General features: G+C 35.7%; 2 protein-coding genes across 2 annotated transcripts; both read left to right on the forward strand.

The window, feature by feature from the left end:
- Positions 1–57: 57 nt before the first annotated feature.
- LOC115445855 lies at positions 58–2,285 on the forward strand. The gene has a single exon (XM_030172332.2). The coding sequence runs from the start codon at positions 275–277 to the stop codon at positions 1,088–1,090; it is 816 nt and encodes a 271-aa protein (XP_030028192.2). The 5' UTR covers positions 58–274; the 3' UTR covers positions 1,091–2,285.
- Positions 2,286–3,832: 1,547 nt separating this feature from the next.
- On the forward strand, positions 3,833–20,133 carry LOC119190145 (adenylate cyclase type 9-like). Its single transcript, XM_037441336.1, is given in 9 exon segments — positions 3,833–4,045; positions 7,320–7,676; positions 7,833–8,839; positions 8,918–9,172; positions 9,253–9,603; positions 13,618–14,003; positions 14,358–14,567; positions 15,052–15,816; positions 15,819–20,133. Coding segments are annotated over 8 exon segments (4,317 nt in total). The 5' UTR covers positions 3,833–4,045; positions 7,320–7,389; the 3' UTR covers positions 16,875–20,133.
- Positions 20,134–20,614: the final 481 nt, after the last annotated feature.

A 20,614-nucleotide genomic window follows, 5' to 3' on the forward strand; every position in this document is an offset into this window, starting at 1 on the left:
TGTAAATAAACAAGGGCTGAATAAACTGGATGTCTTTCATGAAAACAAAATTTAAAAAAACCTTTACACATCAACACAAATTGTATTTTGACATTTACTTTTTTCCGATTTTATTTTTCGTGTCTGATTTTTCGTAAAAAATTAGTTTTGGGAAGCAATATCTTGAAACATATTCGTTTATTTACAAAATAAATGTATTTGTATAGTTTTTAATTTGTATACTATTTCAGAGTGTTTTATCTAAGGGAATTCGATGAAAAAGTAAGTTAAAAAAATGTTGCTGAACTTTTTTTTATGGAGTATTTTCCTTACACATTTAGTATACAGCGGTAATGTGACCTCCATTAACAACGATATTGATAAAAATAAAACTTTGAATGTGAAAAAAATACCGACAGAGGTAATAACAAATCATACCCAAATGGCAATGGAAAGTGAAGGTGGTCCTATATTGCATGACGTCCCCGCGACAGCTTTGCCTAAAACGAATCTTATGCTCGAACTTATGAATTTAGACAAAGAAATGGGAAAAATCAAGGAAAAACCAATCCAAGCTCGAAAAGGAGTTGAAAATCCAATGCATGTTGCACAAAATGACATTATAGATCATAATGATACTAAGTCAAACAATACTTTGAAACAAAAATTCGAAATGGCACTCAAGGGCCACGAGAAAGCTGTAACAGTTCCGCCATCAGTTGCTATCAATGATACCGTAAAACAAGAGCAGACCAAAGTTCAAAATGCTACCAAAATTGAAGCTCATAAAAAACCTTTAAAAGTATCTTATCAAGCCTTAGCTAAGCTGGAAGAAAAGTTTGATAGTGATATGAAAATACCATTTGTAAAATCTTCACCTAAAACTAAAGTGAATGATCAAATGCCTTCACCAAATAAAGAAACAAATACTAAGATATACTCAATGGCTACCCAACACCCTGGTATGGTGACACCAATAGTTATAACCATACTAGTCGTGCCAATGTTTGCAGTACTTGGTTATATGGCTATAAAACGTGGCCAAGAAGCATGGAAGAACAGACATTATAAGAGGATGGATTTTCTTCTTGATGGAATGTATAATGATTAGGAAATATTGCATTATTTTAGATACATTTTCGTAAAACTAAAAAATATTTATATAAAATAACAAATGTAAATATTTTAAGACTTGTAGTTGAATCTGCAATTTTTATTTTGGAGATGTTTTGCATGTATAAAATTAAAAATATTTATACAAAAAAAATCAAATGTAATTAATATTGATAGGGTTATCTTTTATATCACAGTATAAAAATTCTTGCAGCATTCCAATAAAGGGATCAATGAAAACAATTATATGATGAGTTGTGTGACAAGATGGCAGATGATGGTGATATATTATGTGATTAATTTTGTGCCTAGAAAGCATCAAACACTGAACAACATCTTGTTGATTAAATATGGTTCTTCTAATGAAATATCTGGTGTATGAATTTTTATATTGTAAAAATATTTTCAATGATATTTATACTGCATTTTTATACAACATATATTTTAGCAATAAGGTGCAATAATAGCTATAATATTGTTGTTTTATCTGAATGTTAATTATGCTGAACTAAATGCTTTATATTACTTGTAAAGTGTTATATACCAATTGACAAGTCGGTTATGCTTGGGTGCTCCTGATGTGCCTTTATTATACAAATTGCTAAATGGCAGAAAAAAACAAGCAAAATTACCTTGTAGTATTATTCTTTGTCAAATAGGTCTTGCAAAATTAATGATCATGGACAACACAAATCAGCTGCTAATGTATTAAATTATTATATTTACAATGGGTGGCCTTTGGTTGTAACTGTTTTCTTAATTAGTTTTGGATAAGAAGTGTTTTTTTTTTACTTGCAATATTTGCAGCTATTTGTGTGGAACCTAAGCCTGTATAACATGAATTTATGATGTAGAAGATATTATTTATCATATTATGGGACGTACAGGAAAGTCAGGTCAGCAAGTATACCGCCAGGTTTACTTGGAATAACTGGTGAACTTTTTCCAAATTTTGTAGTATTGCCTTAGAATTAAAGACTTAAGTGTCTTCCACATAGGATAAGATATTTATTAAAATGTTGTGATATTTCCAGAATTTATAACAAAGTTGTTTGATATTAAATTTGTGTATTTTGATGAATTTACTCTAGTTACCAAATATTTGCGTATAGATCAAAAGAGACCAGTATTTATATTGTACTGAGAGGTTTCTATTGTAGACTTTTGCATGCAACCTGCTGAAAAAAAAATCCTAAATAGTAACTAGATATAAAGTAGTATAAGTCATGATAATTAATTAATATTCCTTATTTAAATGCAATCCTAATGCAAAAAATAAGAAGTCAAGTTTAATCCTTAAAGGATTAAACTTACATAATACATACATTAAACTTATATAATGTATGTATTATGTAAGTTTAATCCTTTACTGAATTTGATTTTAAGAATGCATTTTCGAAGTTATTTTATCGTGGCCAAAATTAAAATTTTTGCATTTTGATGAACATTATATCAAGTCACACATGAAACATGAATGTATTAATATTGAATACCACGGAAAAATAAAAGTGTTTTGGACTATTTATACATTAACTACAAAGTGTAAAATATATTTTTTTTTCTCATGTAAATCTAAGATTTCAATTGGAATACTGTCTCTGTACCTATTTACAATAATTTGAATTATAAGTAAATTGTTGAAACAAGAAACATTGTTTTAATGTTATTTAGTTGCTTGTGGTATTTAGCCTATTTTCCCCTTAATTGGTATTGACGTCATCTAATGCCTAGCTAGCCACTTAGAACTTTGGTCTACGGGGACTATATTCTTTGGTAAATTAATTTGTTAGTCTCTTTAGGCAGCGATAACGTAGTTGAGAGTAAAATAGACTACGGAAACAAACACCCGTAGATTCAGAACTTGCACTAGGCCTGTATGGTGGACTAAGACCTTATTCCTCTCAGTAGTAGAGGCCCGTGCTCAGCAGTGTTGCAGTATACAATATAAGGTTGATAGGCAGTAATTTTTATTTGAGTTTCGGACCCCGCATTCAACACTAGGAGAAACTTGCGAACGGTATACTGGACTCCCCCGACTTGGCGACTGCAGGGCCCTGGAGTAAAGTTGGGAAGGAAGTGTAATATTATATTTCGAAGACTTTGCAGCCTTCGTGGGTCATGAATTCACCCTGTAATCACAAAAGCTGCATAGTTTTCGAAACCTCGCGAGAAAATTATAATACAAAACCGCGATAAACTCAAAAATAAAAAAGGTTTGTTTTAATGTCTAATATTCGTGCAAATATAAAAAATCTTTATATAAGACTGTATTAAACCTATTGTAACCAAACGGTAAATCCATAAAACGAATGTATTGTAGGAAAATAATATACCTACTTAGTAACTTAGATTTAGAAGAAGAAAACTTGCAGAAGTTTACTTCCGAGCAATTTTTACTTAAATAATTACAGCAAGCTGAATACTGCAAATTTTGGAGCTTGCAGAACAGCCGGCATATCGCATAAGTACCTAATCCTAATATTATGTATAAAACTATTGAAAAAACGTAAACGCATCGTGAAGTTCTTGCGCAATATAATGTTTCACTCAGAACAAGAACAAGCAGTTTCATGAAATTGCTAGTCTAGACTTTGCTTTTGGTCTCATATCTTTTGTATTTGGAATATTGCAATCCAACGTTTAAATATGTAATTACGATAGTATTTCTCCGCAAATCGTTTATTTTTAGACGATTACGTCTTTTGAATATCATTGAAATAGTTTGACTTTTTTGAAAGAATTGAATGGCCAATGCAGTAGGTATGCGAAATCCCTTTTACAATGGATATGCACAGTAAGAAACAGTTTTGCGTGTCTTTTTGTGGTTTTGTGCTGTGGCTGGAGCTGGTGTAAATTACTTTTTCTATTCTACTTGTCCTAAGAAATGCTAGATAATTTCTTGTGTATTATTTAAAAATTTTAACCTTGATCAATAGACGTCAAGTGTATATTGGTAAGTTATTTTATTTTTGCTGTAATTATTGTAAGATCATGTAAACAATTTATTTGTACAACATACTTTATGGCTTATTTATTGTAAATGTTAAAACTATGATTACTTTAACTTGTTTCATTCTTCAAAATGTTTTCATGGAGGTAATTAATTATTTAATATTTTTATTATACATAATCCCATAAAAATCATTCTTATAAAATTCTATGCATATATTATATTGCCCAGCTGATCAATATTCAGTTTCGCAAAAAAATATTTATTTAAAGTAAACTTATACATGCATATTTTTAAATATATGTCTAATAGTTGGTGATAGTCTGAAAGTTAATTAGAAATGAGAGACAACACATTCATTCTCTTCACTCAATGTTATCCATGAATATTTGTTTGAGGCTGGGTTTTGCTGGACCAAAATCCCTCACAGACTGTAATGCCTGTCATACAATGTCTGTACTTTATTATTGGCTCAAGAGAGTGTTTGACTGATCTATTTATTATTTTTAAAGTTAAATTATATGATGATATGCAAATGTTGAAAAATATTTTTTTTTTATTGCACGGGGAAAGGTCAGTTCCAATAAATATAGGGCAGTAGTATTTGGCTTTGTGTCAAGTGTCATGTGTAATTGAATATTATTTTATTATTATTTTTTTAAATGCTTATATCATCAGTTTATATTCCTATTCCTGATGGAATTATTTATATAAGGATAGTCCATGGCCCATAGATATTGTATTACATTTTGTTTTACAACAGTGTGGTAGTTTTTACTTATTCTACTCCCACCCTTAAAAGTCTGTAATATAATGAACCACTTTAATTTGGTGTTTAACTGATATATCCATATTTATGCATGGCTTAACTTAATATTATGATCTAAAATAATAGAAATCAATAACTTTTTTAAGTAATATAGTGAATGTTTGACAAATGGAGTAGTAACATTTATTATGCAGTAATGCCACTTTTGCTTCAAAGCTTGCTTATTTTAGTATGACAATGATGTTTAAGGTATATGCCACTAATACTAAATCATATTATTACTAGATCAAGTTATAAATTACATTGTTTATATTTACAGAATATGTAAATTGCTTTACTTCATTTTTAAAATATTATATTTAGATATTGTACTGAGTATGTTTTCAAAGAAAAGATATGATAATCAGAATATCAAATGATATTTTAGGGACTTCTATTACAAACATTGATCATTTATATGATTCGGTTACAGAAGCCAACTATAATAATTATATATTAAAAATCTACAGAAGTCTATTATGTTTCCAAGTACAAAATAGGAGAAATTATGATAGTATTTGAGTTTTTTAACAATTGGGTTACCATTGGGCAAGAGCTAGGTGCTGCGACTGGGATCTATACATATACTACATAATGTGTATTTTATTCCTCTGGATTTTTCCAATTACTTTGAAGAGATGGTGTATGTGCTGGGCGTGACTTACTATTATGCAATGTTTCATATCTATCTACTGAAACCGTTTTGATCTTTGCCTTACAGAAAGAAAGAGTGGGAAGCGATTATTTTGTTGTTACAAATTGCTTCAAAATATATATTTTTTTGTATCTTGTTCATTGTCTCCTATTGGTTCTATTTTATTGGGATTGGTGAATGCCTGCGCCTTTTCCGCAAATAATAATAATTTACATAAGTTTCTTTTTACATCTGCTATTATGTCTACTCTTTCACAGTAAAATATGCAGTTATGGAAAAATGCAAATATGTGCATTGAAATGTTAAAATTAGAATTACATGCATATGCAAATAAGGAATTTAATTTACGATATCTGGAAAACGAGTGGATGGTAGTCTTTTAATATAAATATTGTAGAGGAAGTAAAGATGACTGCCTCGGTGGCGTAGTTGTATTGCATGGCCGGTACAATAGCGCTCTGAGGTCCTGGGTTCGAATCCCGGGTCGGGCAAAGTGATATTTGGGTTTTTCTACTCAGTATCAGCCGGGAGTCTGGAATTTGTGCCCGATATGGCGATAGGCTCGCCCCCTATCACATCATGGGACGGAACATACTTGGCGAAAAGTGGGTGCCCTAGTTGCGCCTCTGCATACACCTTCGGGGATAAATGCGTGATGTTATGTATGTTATGTCAGTAAAGATGTCACAATCGGTTCGTAAAGTGACACGCTCTATAGCTTTATATAAATTGATAAAAAGTTTATTTATTATCTAAAAATCAAATAAAATTTTATCAACAAAAAATGTATATCCCTTTTTTGGCGTTTCGTCCGACCTTACCATTCTCTGTACGCATGAAGTACGGACGCAGTACACGATGCGTGGAATCTCAATGCACGTGTCGCGTCACGCGTTTCATAGATAGGTTTACCACTTTATTTTCATTCATATAAATGAACTTTTTGGTCGACTTGAAGAAAGTTATGATCGGTCTATTACAATAGTGCGAAATAAAAGAGGCGTAACGCGTAAGGGTGTAACTGGGTTCAGGCCGGTATAAAAAACGGGATTTCCATGTTATTAACTGTAAAAGATCTTTACTATAATTGTAAATAAAACGGCGTGAGACGGAACGTATTTAGCGAAAAGTGGGTGCCCTGGTTACACCTCTGCCCATCCCGTCGGTGATAAAGGCATGATTTATATTTAAAAAAAAAAGGCATATTCATAATATATATTCGTTCATTGTATTTGGCTTATTAAGCATTTACCACTTCGACTCTGTGGTCTATTTGAATCAATCTATGTGGTGATTGATTGGTAACCATGCTTACACACCAAGAACTCACTAAAATAAATAGGTACTCTGCGTTAAACTTTATTATATTATTGTTGTAAATATTGTGTAGGTACTTAGTCGTAGAATACAGCAATCTGTCCATCATGTCCTCTACTACGATATTACGAGAGTTGTTACTTTTTACTACATAATAAAAATATGGTCTTGCGCAATTCTTTCATCCTGTTTTTCCCCGTCACACTTATGATATCAAGTTCATAGATCAGTTTATGCTAGATACGTATTACATATACATAATACATATTGTACAATATTAACAATGCATTCGAAGTGGTTTCAAAATACTTGAGTCACATGCGCATTCGATAAGATCCTTTCTTACAACGCGATTATATTTAAAACATATGGAAAGATAAAATTTGATTTCAAAGTGTGATCCGATCCGTTTGATGTTGAGTTATATTTATAATATACGATAATTCTCTTGGTAACATTGACGATAGTCTGCTATATGCTCGTTTTTTATTACACAGGATCGACATGTGGGCTTTAAATGCAGTGTGATGTGAAGATGGGTAGAACTACTAAAATCTTAAGAAAACAATGAGTGCACCGAGTGGATGCGTTACTTGTAGTGATGGGTCGCAACAGTTTGACGTCAAGCATGACCCTGATTGCTCAGAGGGAGAGGATGCCCAGATACGGATGGCGCCTCACGTGCAGGCGTATCTGGCACGCAACAACCCCACCACAAACTGCTGTGGGCTTACCATCCCGATTGCATTTGAAAGAGCGGCTCCGGGCACATGGTGGAACCCCAGATTTGACTCGGACATCCTCGAAGGCCAATACAGAAGTAGTTCCTTTAGACAGATAAGATTAAGATTTAGGTAAGTTTACCTATTCTGTTTTGGCTTTTAAAGGTTCTAATGCGTATTCCTGCATGTGTGTTACTGTTTCCAAAAACACAACACATAACAGATTGCTTGATGACACTTTATTTAAAATCTCTATAGTGTATTGATGTCTTAAATGTTTTCTTTCAGATTTGCACTTTTATACATTTTGATATTTTCTATATCATGGTTTGTCTACTTTGTCGTCCTTGGTTTGAACGGCGTAACAGTAAAGTGGCCATTTTTGTGTTCTCTTTTTGCTGGGGTCCTTTTGATAACAAGTGTCATGCTGTTTGTTACATTTACGAATATTTATAAAGTGTACACGTTCAGGCTCTCCCTGGTCATGGCACTCGCCCTCTGTACTCTGAGCCTGTCCCTGGTGACGCTCACAACGCAGCTGGGGACGAGCTTCGCGACGGCTGCGGACATCAGCCAGTCGGGACACTTCACTATGTGCATTGAAATCCTATTGATTATTTATACACTCACACCGCTGCCGCTGTTTGCCTGTGTTATCATTGGACTTTTGTATTCAATAGTGTTTGAAGTGTTGAATATTGTTTTGCATCTGTCAGAACAAGAATGGCAATGCCCCGGAATGTTTGTGAGAATTTTACTGCAGCTTTGTGTGCACATAATCGGTGTACATATATACCTTATGACATTTGTGAGAATGCGTGGCACGTTTATGAAAGTAGGTCAAAGTTTATTAGTAAGACGCCAGCTAGAAATGGAGAAGCAATTAAAAGAAAAGATGATTCATTCAGTGATGCCACCGAAACTGGCCACTTGGTTAATGGAGGAGCAAGTACTTGAATCTGACACAAGCTTGAAACCACACAACCCGCTCAACCCCAGGATCTCAAACCCTGGAGCTTCGGACATCAAGTCGTTGTTTAGGCCGTTCAATATGAGCTGCATGGATAACGTGAGCATATTATTCGCTGATATCGTCGGTTTTACGAGGATGTCCAGTAACAAAGGTGCTGAAGAGTTAGTGAATATATTAAACGACCTTTTTGAAAAGTTTGATGAGTTATGTCAGAATCATGGGTGTGAGAAAATATCTACCTTAGGAGACTGTTATTACTGTGTATCAGGTTGTCCGGAACCAAGGCCGGATCACGCGACGTGTTGCGTTGAAATGGGATTAGGTGAGTCATTAAATCAGCGATTTAGATTACGTACTTCGAAATTATGACAGGACGTTAATGAGTCGTAAAATATTACAGGTATGATAGACGCCATACAGGACTTCGACAGAGAGCGAGGTGAAGGAATCAATATGAGGGTCGGAGTTCACACAGGCACGGTGCTGTGTGGTATAGTTGGCACGCGTAGGTTTAAATTTGACGTATGGAGCAATGATGTAACTTTCGCGAATAAAATGGAATCTACAGGGAAACCGGGCCGTGTCCATATTTCAGAAGAGACTAGTAGATTCCTCGGGGGTTCATATATATTAGAAGAGGGGGAAGAAGTTTTTGGTGAGTTGTATTGCGAGTTACTATGAAGTATATATGGAAAGCAACGTATGCCGTATGTTAAAATGTTTATGTTTACGCAGGCCACAAAACGTACTTTATCGAGGGTCGGCAGTTGTATTCCCCGTACGAACGGGAGCCGTGTTTCACTCCTTCCAATCCTGTTAACTTACGCCTTATCATATCACCCGCGGCGTCTCCTCAGTCCGTCCTCTCTTTCCACCACACTCCCATTATTGTCACACCGAAAGACGACAAACTGGGCACACAGAAACCTGAATCCAATAATTTCCTTTCCCCCAGTTCATTCAATTTCCGAACCAAAGCAAGTTCATTACCAAGTATCTTAGACTCCGACACGGAATTGGACGAGAAGAGAGACAAGGCTTACACTGAAGGGACTGACAGTTCGTCGAAAAGTCCGACTTCTGTGGGTAAGTTTTGTTTTATTTGTAATTTCTGTTTATTTTCAGATCGTATAATTTTAAGAGAAGAGGTGCAAAATTGCTTCATGCAAGCAAAACTAGTTTCTGAAAATGTATATAATCACAAATTTTAATATGCTTTCTTATTATGATAAATATATTCCCCAGATAAAAAGTAGTCTATAGCACTCAGGGGTAATGTAACTTTACTATTAATGAAGAAAATATTAAAATCGGTTTAGGTTTAGGCTAGTTCCTGAGATAAGCGCGTTTAAACAAACGAACTCTAGCTTTATATATAAGTATAAATAAAGAATAGTTCGCGGAGAATGTAATCCTCTCCTTCTTTTTGGCCTTGGCTCTCCAAGTATGGCTTTTAGGATGACGGCACTGACTTGCGGATAAGGACATTCCTAAGGACTAGTGGCGTGTTTAAATACTAATCTTCATTCATTCAGTAAAAGCCCTACACGATTGTTTCTTTGCTTAGGAATACAATTACACATGAACAGTAGCGGCGAAATCTTGGCCAATGTATTTGAGTCGCATGAAACTGATAAGATACCTGACGCGTCTCATTATTTGAAGGTGATGCCTGCTTGCACTGACCGAGCCCCGAATAGTTAACACCTGTGTGAAAAACATATTTCATTTTGGACACTGATAACGTGACGTTTTGTTGTTAGAAATTGTATCGTATTATGTAGTTATAGGGGTCGAAATGTAAATTGGATGGAGAATGCTACTCAATAGAATTGTGTATTTAATAAAAGAGCGGACGTTAGAAGGTATATAACCCTCTAATTTTATTTTCATATAATAGTAACAGCAATGACCTGATTATAAAAAAACGAATATCAAAAGTATTGCCAAAATAATTCGTATAAATACCAAAGCAGAGTATAATGCACGCAATAATGTCATATATATATGGCTTTCCGCCAAACAATTCGATAAAAAGGAGATTTGAGAAAGTTTTGAAAATTTTTCCTTTTCATTTACCGCTCGCTCAAGTGCAGCGGCGCGGGTAAAGAGCAAAACAAATTTACGGGAACGTATGACACCTTTCATACGTTTTCACGCAACTGGTTTTCCTGCTACCCGTGTCGCTGCTCGCGTCACCGCTCTGCAACGATCGGTGAGTAAACGAATAATTGTCATTGTCGTACAATATTCAACATTATTTGAACATTAAATTTAGCAGCTCAATGCGCGTTTCTAACAATGCAACATGGTTTCATTTGCCAGTACATAATTTATATTTAACTTTTATTGAAATTCTTTTACTATGGATGATGTCAGGAACTTTAGATGTATGAAGCGATTTATTTAGACTTGAAATAAATAGGAAACTTAAAACGAAAACACACTACGCGTTTTATGTGGGTAATTTTATCGCTTTTGCGCGCGTGTGGATCTATTTGAACTCTGCGTGTGTTGAACACAGTTTTATTTCATTTTGTTTCGCAAAAAAATAAATAATTTTGTCGAATTTAAATGTATGCTTGTTTTAAAACGTAATGTAAACAAAAAATTATATCTTGCACAAACCATTTTTGGAATATTTTTAAACATATCGATGTTTAACCGTTTGTTTTTTTTATCTTTAGTAATTTAAATATCTCTTTCATGTTTTGGAAAATACAATGTTGACCTGTTACTATTCGTTGTGGCATTTTATTTGCACCACACCGATAATTGCTACGTATACGGTATACGATATACTATTTACAAACTTGCAGGTACTAAAATGAAATGACTTAAAATAACTTAAAAAGGTATGACTGAATCGATGCGTCGAACCTGCGGTTCCATTATTAATGAATTACACAAAATTGACCGTTTTAAATAACTCGTAATATATATTTGGGCACACTTAGTACTTTCCGTTTGAGTGTTTAAAATTACAGTTACAATCATCGCACCTTTCCCCCCTAAGGCAAATACACGCGATGACATTTGCCGCAGCCCTAGACACATAGTCCAGGGGCCTTATTCTCTATCCTGCACGTTATTTTAACAGTGCGTAACAAGTACGTAACACAACGCATCATGTTTAGGACTATAGAAATTTGGCTTACAGAATACCATTCCACGCACATTTCTCGAAGTTAACATGACACGGCCGCGTTACGCGTTTACACTATCATACAGAATAAGGGCCCAGTGTGTATATCTGTCATGTTTGTAACTAAACATTGAGCCCTTTAGGCCTTCTCCCCTCCGCACATTCTAATAGGTTCCTTTTCCTTCCTCCACAACTTGCTTCCCCAAATATATGCTCCCAAGTTGCCTCCAGGCCCCTGCAGTCGCGAAGTCGGGGGATTCCAGTATCACATTTACAGGTTTCCCCTGGTGTTGACTGCGGACCGATACACATAACCATCGCACCTCATTTACCTAAATATAAACAATAAAAACGTATTGAGGTACTAGTTTCAAATTTTTATCAGATTTACGTGACTGAACTTCTTTTAATTACGTCTAGTCTAGGCAACACTGTGAATGTGTGTATTAAAATAATTAATTAATGACTTGTTGTAACGTCGACACGATAAACTTGCTATTTTTAGTGTGTTCACCTATTTTATCTGCGACGCTGAAATATGGCTCGGAGATTTCGTCACGTAACCGATGCTTACTAATACTTTTACTTAAATGTATAAGAAATAGTCGACAAACGATAACATGATCACGATTTTGTACAATTATCACTTACATTAGTCAAATACTTGTTAAAGTTAGCGCGCGGATGCTAACAGAGTTGTGTTTGCCGTTTGAATGTAGTTTGCGAATTTTATCAACAGTTAGGGGGTCGACCGGCTTAGATCTAGCATTAATAATTATTTAATGTTCGAAGAGTCATTCTTGTTTGTTTTAGTAAAGAACGAGGCCGTCTTTAGCGCAACGCCAAAATAAATGAAATGTTCAAAATTGTGTTTATTCCAAGTTAAAATACATATATTATAAAGTCAATATTATAACTATGATTTCAATTATCTGTTTGGAATCTAATAGTTTATTGAATCATTTAACGTGGCTACTCTAATTGAATGTATTAAACGAAATTCGAATATATATGAAAGTACAAGGCATTGGAACAGAAAGTCTCCAAAATACTGCAAGCCACTTTATTATATGAACTATATATCTATTTTATATTAAAATTATTACTGTGAATGATTCGATCATATTCTTATTATTATATGTAGGTACACGAAAGCCGTTAATTCGCTTCGAATTTCGGCGAAAATAACCTAATAAAATCAAGGATTCACATAGAGATATAGAAGAACGCTATCTATTTTTTTTAAACAATTGAATTGAAGGGATGATCATGTTCTCCTGGAGGTAAACACCATGTATGCGTATATGTTGAACTGACATCCAGATATTACTGACATCTTAAATTAAACCTTGGTACTTATGAATTACTCTATAATTAATAATAAAACGCAACAGCGCTTCCTTATTGCCGTATCACTCGCGTACAGACCTGTTACCCCTCAGTCGTTGCCAAAAAAGAGGAATCTTTAAAATAATTTCAGAATCATCACATGTTTATTGTGAAAGTTCGGAATTATACCAGTCATTCGAAATAATATTTTCGGCTTGGAACACATCAATCCATGAACAAACAAGTCCAATCCCTCGTTGGTTTATGCTGATACGATTAGCATACCGCAAATCAGTAAGAAATATGTTAAACAAACTCCAGTACTGTTAATACAAACAACAAAGTTAATTTGTGTCCAGAATGACGGCTATCTTGCAAACTATTATCGGATGTTGTTCGCTTGATAACGGATCAAATCTCAGCTTCTGGAATTATCAACTAGTTTGTTTATATAATGTTAATTTATTGAAATTCCGGTTCACACATCTTATTTCTCAGTAACACATTAATTGTTGTTTTGAGGAGAAAAATATATGAGCGAATACTGTTATAAAATGATTTATTATATTATATTTTCATATAATATTATCGACAAACAAAATGTAAGTAGCTATTTTGGTTTCCAGGAAGTTACGGCAAGTATACGAATAAGTTGAAAAACTGGAAGGTGCCAAGGTTTTTGAGAAAGCATTCTGACACACCATTGCACGAGATAAAGAAGCAGGATCTGAGCGAAAAGTCAATACAGTTCCTAGAGCGTGGCGATGATCCCGCCGGCTTGCAGTCCAGTAATGGTTACCAGCAAGTGCCCATAGTGATAGAATCTCAGGACAATAAGAGGCCGCTACAGAGTAACAGCAAGCTGCACATGCCGCCGGGGGACCATTCCGCCTCCTTCGACAGAGAAATTATCGACATAAGGTCATATTTGAGTCAGTCGAGATGCAACATGTCTCCGTTCGCGAGAAGCAGTAGTTACCGATCGCAATATGGCCGACAGAACGTTATCGAGGTGAATCACGTTTATCAATATTAAAGTTCAAGTAGATAATTGTTCTTTATTACATGATCATATACATATATTATAATGATGAGTGTTTACTTAACAAAATACTTTAGTGACCGACGTCGTCCTTGACACTGAGACTCGTTATACACATTAGTGATTGCGCAACGACGCCTTAACGGGCCATCTCATGTTCACAATACTGAATACTCATTAAACAAATCTGTAAGGGCGCATAGTTTTCTATAATTATACGTTTTAATTAGCGTTTGTTACATATATGTACGAGGCCGGGCGTCTAGTCCTGAGGTGCAAAGGTTGAGATGTGATATGAATGTGGAATGTGTATTGTGTGAGCAGACGCCGGTGAGCCGCGCGCGCAGCTCGACGCTGACGACGCAGGCCGAGGCGCTGCGCCCGAGTGCCAAGGACCGCACGCTCAAGCTGCCGCTGCCGTCCCCGCAGCCGGTGCGTCCGCACGATGACGTCATCAGTCTCTGCCCCTCCGTCAACAGCAGGAAGGACTCCGGCATCAGGAGCACCAGCCGCCGCTCCAGCATACAGCAGCAGGTATAACGTACGCGTGCTGGTGTATTTTCGCTGACGCGAATGCCCACATAAATAACTTGTGCATAAACATTTACTAATTTTTTAAAAATAAACTTGCGCAAAATTGAGCGGCAGCGCGAGGATTTTTAACAAAATTGAAACGAGCCGTAAACATGGTTTAAAACTGTAAACACGCTCTTCCCAACTTATGTGCTCTGGTCATAAATAATTCCAGCCATAGTGGTGACGGCCGACGTGCCGCTCGGTAAACGTTGCACTTTACGACTTTGGAGTAAGGTCGAGAGTGGCGTGTCACGTTTGATATAACTCTGATTGATGTTTCGTACATAACTTCATTTCTAAACCGTTGGGTAATAACGCAAAACAACCGAAACGTATTTTAACACCAATGACGCGTTTATTACTAATGCTGTATTTTGTGCACCGCAGTAAAACTATAAATAAAGTTAATTATCGCCGTACATAAAGTGATGTTGACTTGCAGATATTCGTGTTGAACCACATCGCGAACTCGCAGAACGACATGCTGCAGCACAGGGTGTCGGGGTACTACACGTCGAGCCAGTCGTCCCTGAACGAGTGCACGGCGAGGAGCCGCCTCCCGGCGCCGCTGAGCGAGCAGCAGGTGCAGTCGCTGCAGAAGCTGCGCAAGCAGTCGGACCTGCAGCTCATCCGCTGCGTGCAGGACAACGCGCGCTCCGGCGTCAACTACTTCGTGCAGCCGCCGCTCAACAGGCTCACGCTCTGCTTCAAGTCTTTGGAAATAGAAAAACACTACCGGGACAAGGCGCACAGAAGCGACGACTGCGAAGACTTCCCACCCACACTCACCACCTCTAGATTTAATACGGCTTTGGATATCTTAGTGTCGGCGATCATTTTTCTGGCAGTGAGTTGCTCAATATTTATTTTGTATGATGACTGGCGACGGACCGTTGGATGGTTTGTTTTCTTCACTTTCATAGAGGTAATTGCGATGATGTTATGTGTGTATAGGCACTATCTGAAGTGGAAGACGCGACTGGACCCCCTCCTCGTGGCGGATACAGTGAGACGCTCTGTCAGGATATTCAGAAAGCTAACCAACTGGTATCCTTGGCACTTGTCAGGTAGTCTGTTGATAAGCCTGCCGATCCTGGTGGTGCTCATCAATTTCTCGTGCCAGAACACGACCATGACTATCTTGAGAGGCGAGCAGTCTTTCTACGTTTATCTTCTGTGCATAAGCATCGTTCACTTTTGCAACTTTTACTCCAAATGAACTGGCTCGTGAAAAATACTCTGGTGACGTTATATGCGGGCTTGTTTCTGTTCTTCGCGGTGCTCGGCTGCCACGAGGCGAATACTCAACTGTTAGACGCTGATATTAATCTTAAAGTAAATGCGGTAACTTTTGCTCACAATTATACGGATTACGTCGACGTCGGGAATGATACGTTGGACGCGTCCGAATCGCAGGCCGGCGGAGACTTCGAAGGCATGCACCATAAGATGCACTTGACGGAACTTTATTTAGACGTGGCATTGCTATTGATGCTCGTTTGGTTTTTGAATCACGAATTTGAAATCAGTTACCGTTTAAGTTTCTATAGCAAAGTGGTCGCAAATCGTGATAAACAAAGAGTGCAAAACATGAGGAACCAAGCGGACTGGCTCCTGCACAACATCATCCCGCGGCACGTCGCCGACCAGCTCAAAAACACCGCCAAATATTCAGAAAACCATAAAGACGTAGGAATTATATTCGCAAGCATAGTTAATTTTAACGAGATGTACGACGAATCGTACTTAAAGGGGAAGGAGTATCTCAGGGTACTCAACGAGTTGATAGCTGATTTTGACGAGTTGTTAGAGCGACCGCAGTTTCAGCACGTAGAGAAAATAAAAACCATAGGCAGCACTTTCATGGCAGCTAGTGGACTCAACCCCGACCTGAGGCACGCCTCGCGCGGTACTTACGACCACCTCTACCAACTGATGGACTTTGCGTTAGAGATGCAGAAGGTGGTCGATAACTTCAATCAAGATTTGTTGGAGTTCGACTTTATACTTAGAATCGGTTATAATTTCGGCGATGTGACGGCCGGCGTGATAGGTACCACTAAACTGTATTACGACATATGGGGCGACGCGGTGAATATAGCTTCGAGGATGGACTCTACAGGAGTGATAAAAAGGATTCAAGTCGGCGAGGCGTGCATCCCGGTCCTGTCTTCGCGATACGAATTCGAACATCGCGGAAGCGTGTACGTGAAAGGCAAGGACAATATGAATGTATATTTGGTTGTAGGAAAAAAGGATACGTAGTTAAATAAAATATAGAGGAACGTAGAATCTGTGATTTTATAATTTATATTGGTAAAGTGAAAATATATACAGATACCTATTTATTGTATGCAGCGCGTTTTGTGTGCCGCGACAGCTTGAACAAATACTCGGGACGTCGATCAGGTGATAATGTTATTTAAGCTTCGTGTATTCACAAAATGCGTGCGTGTGCATATTTATATTTTGTTTAAGTAATATTTAATAATAAAAATATATTGAAATCTCCTTGCCTATATTAAAAAATCTGTGACCAGTGTTCTAGTCTCCAAATTTTTGGGTGTGGTCCATTTTTTAAGATTTGTATGTGATTGACGTTGAGTCGGTTGTGAGTGGCGCTGGCGGCTGACGCTGTGCTGAAAAACTGGACTACCACCCTAGATAACTTGTATATTTAAATATACTTTTCTCTACATAAAAATAACATATTTGTATATTATTAAATTAACGGCCCGCTTGGGCCCAAATACCGTTTATATTTATTGAACGTTTAGTTGTAAGTAAATGCTACTAATATTTTGTAGTACTAGGTCCGTTTGAAGATGTAAGAATATGTAGATATGTTATATGTCGCTTACAAATGCGTTTTTTTAATCTAATTTGTCAATTTTAGGGTTCTGTGAGAATGGGATAATATTTTTCAATTTTTATGTAGTGTTGGGGATACAATAATTGCATAGCAGATATAAAGTTATTGTATTTGTATACTCATTGTGTTATATTCTATGACATCAATATTTAACTTGCGGAACCCTATGCATACATTTTGCTCATTTATGTACAATGTTGTTAGCACGAAACAATACGGAGTTTATTGATGAATGATTATATTTAGATACGTAGAGACTCAATACGAATTCGTTTATAAGCTCGTTGATTTGCAATAATAATTTATTTGACACGTTTGCGATGCATTTGCGTGTGCAGTGGGACTGTTTGTATAACTGTATAGCGGCATGCCTCGTACCCACTTATATATTCTAAAGTTTAATTTGTAAACTGACTGCGCCGTGCATCGACGTGGTAGGAGATCTTCAAACTTATGATAAAAGCCTTAAATACTTTACATTCCACTTGTATTTAAACTATTTGCCTTCGAAATGTCTATTTTCTATATATAAATGGCGAATTTAATGGTCGGCCGATTTGTAAGTAACAGATATAATGAGAGGGGAATAATATTTTTACCAACAGAGTGACGGACCAACATTGAAATATATATGCGTAAAGCTCTCTTGAAATTCATCTCTTCCCCCAAAATTAAATATTTACTTGTGATATACATACAACGTATATGTAATTGTAATATAGTTGCTCGTGATATTAAAATGTCCAGTAAAATTGTTCTCTCTATATTTGAAACGACGATGTTCAGTAAGTAGGTAAATGTAGGTATCGATTCTGAGAGCGTAGATATAATAGTCAGTCCAGAGGCGGTCTAAAGTTTACCTAACGTGAATACTTCGTGGTAATAACTTGCACGTAGAATTATAAAAATTATTGAAGTTTCTACATTATTTAAATCTTAGATTTTTGTAGCAGTACGTCGGTAGACGCATGTGAATTTGTAAGTTGAGAAATTGAAGCGGTGTCGATCTTTTAGTGGAGGAACGGGGAAAAGGGAGCGAGACGGTGTTATTGGCTTACTAACTATTACTGGGGTTACTAGATGAGATATTTCACTTTTTAAATTGTTTCAATAGCGTTCATCCAGTAATTAAATAAGAAGTTGTATTATTTGTATGGACAGAATTGACAGGTCCTAAATATAATTATTTCAAAAGTAAGTAAATAATACAGGGTTTATGTTTAAACTACATTGGTTTTCTGTGATTTTTCCCCCACCCTTATAGAGCCAGCCCGCTAATAATAACCGATGTACAGCGTGGCTACGTATATGTCAAGGGATGGCTTCCAGTGGCGAAAGGTGAAATTTTTCGAAAGGTGACCCGGCACAACATATAGGTACTAATAAGCATAAACGTAGTCTGCAAATCTTTCTAATGATAATTAGATTATTCATAAATTCTACTTAAAGGGAAGCCGATGGGAATTGGATAATATGGATCCTTCGCCACTGATGGCTTTACATAGTCATAAAGCTGTTGCCAAATTTGGGTAAAATAGTTTATGTGGGTGTTCATATTATTTGTTGTTCAAAAACGCCCACAGATAGTGTTGTCATTGTCCCGGGATGATCTTTCACACAATTCTTGAAGTCCGGGGTCTAGTTTTCTTTCTCCGTATATATTTTGCGTATCACGCAACTGTGTGTTCATTTATGTTAATATTAAATATTTTATCTATACTACTTAAAACGTGTGACCTATTTTACTAGACTTTACATAAGTACTGACGAATCTAGGAAATAACTATTGATGCGAGTGTGATCTGTATTTACGGTTGCTACTTATTCTATGATTAAGCGATTTGGCAACTAATTCGAAGTTTTCACGTTGTTACAAAAGTTGTTAGAGATAGGACTTACAATCGCCAAAATAATTCTAAAACTGTTTAGAAGCATTCAGAATTGGTTCCTATGTGTTTGATAGATTATCTTTTATTGATATGTTTGGTATACGGATGTTGGATAGACTATTTTCAAGAAGTAAGGAATGGCAACTGAAATATATGAAGTGAAACGTAACACAATGAATATTTGTAGAAATAGTTCTGAAGTTTTGTGTTAATTTCCGATATGACTTTCCCGGAACTTTATTTATTAAATTAGAATATACAAGGTGTAAATTTGTTTCCTAACTAAGTTGAAGAGACAATTAAGTCACAAAATAGACAGTATCAAGCTGAAATAAAAACAACTATTAATTTTTAGTCCACTATTTATTACTCTTCACAGGTTACTCATACAGTTAAATGTAAATCACAAATGTGAATCAGAAAGAAAATGGAAATTTATTTATTTCTCTTACAAATTTTTTTGGCCAGTTAATATGGCTTATTTCTTTATTATAACACTTTTAAAGAACAGCGGGAATAACCAAGGATACATTTGAGCATTTTGAAAATAATTTTTATTAATCTTTTTGTAATTCAATCGGAGTGATTTACATTTAACTTTGTATTATTGTTTATCACACGCCAGCACAATAACTTTTTTTATTATTATGGCTAAGTATTCTTAGTTATTTGGTTTTTACATCTTGTATATTATTTAATTTAGATTTAATAACTACCATCTTCTTTGCTATGATTTTACTTATAAATAAAAATGTGAACGATACGATAAGCTCTTTTTATTTATTTCTCTAAAAATTTGCCTTTAATCAACAATGGACGAATATAGTGTGAATGAAGGATAACTAAGTTAGGTGAACTCTATAAGGACCGTGTGCAAATTATAGTTTGCAGCACAAAACCGACACAAAAGCCAGTGTGGACAAAAGTAAACTACTTTCCCGACTTATCATTTGTTCCATTTTTGGTAATTTTGTTAATACGACAAATGTTATACAATATGGGTTCCGGCTATAATATCGATGGTTCTGGCCGATTGTTACTGACGGGCAGTGAAGCAAGAACGTGTTCTTTTATTAGATGGGAGCTAGTCATTTGGATGTTATTAGAGCAAATTTTAATAAATTATGAGTCATTTTTAAATATTTTTGTAACTCATATATGTTTATTATATATTTTTTTGATAAACAATGAAATGTGGGTAAGTAGGAACTATTCTTGGCAACGTAATAAACCATTTGTATGTG

This window comes from Manduca sexta, chromosome 22 (genome assembly GCF_014839805.1).
Source record: "Manduca sexta isolate Smith_Timp_Sample1 chromosome 22, JHU_Msex_v1.0, whole genome shotgun sequence".
NCBI classification, from domain to species: domain Eukaryota; kingdom Metazoa; phylum Arthropoda; class Insecta; order Lepidoptera; family Sphingidae; genus Manduca; species Manduca sexta.

What these genes read in the sequence shown, in the direction of transcription:
- LOC115445855 (XM_030172332.2), top strand. Translation starts at nt 275, where the DNA reads ATGTTGCTGAACTTTTTTTTATGGAGTATTTTCCTTACACATTTAGTA.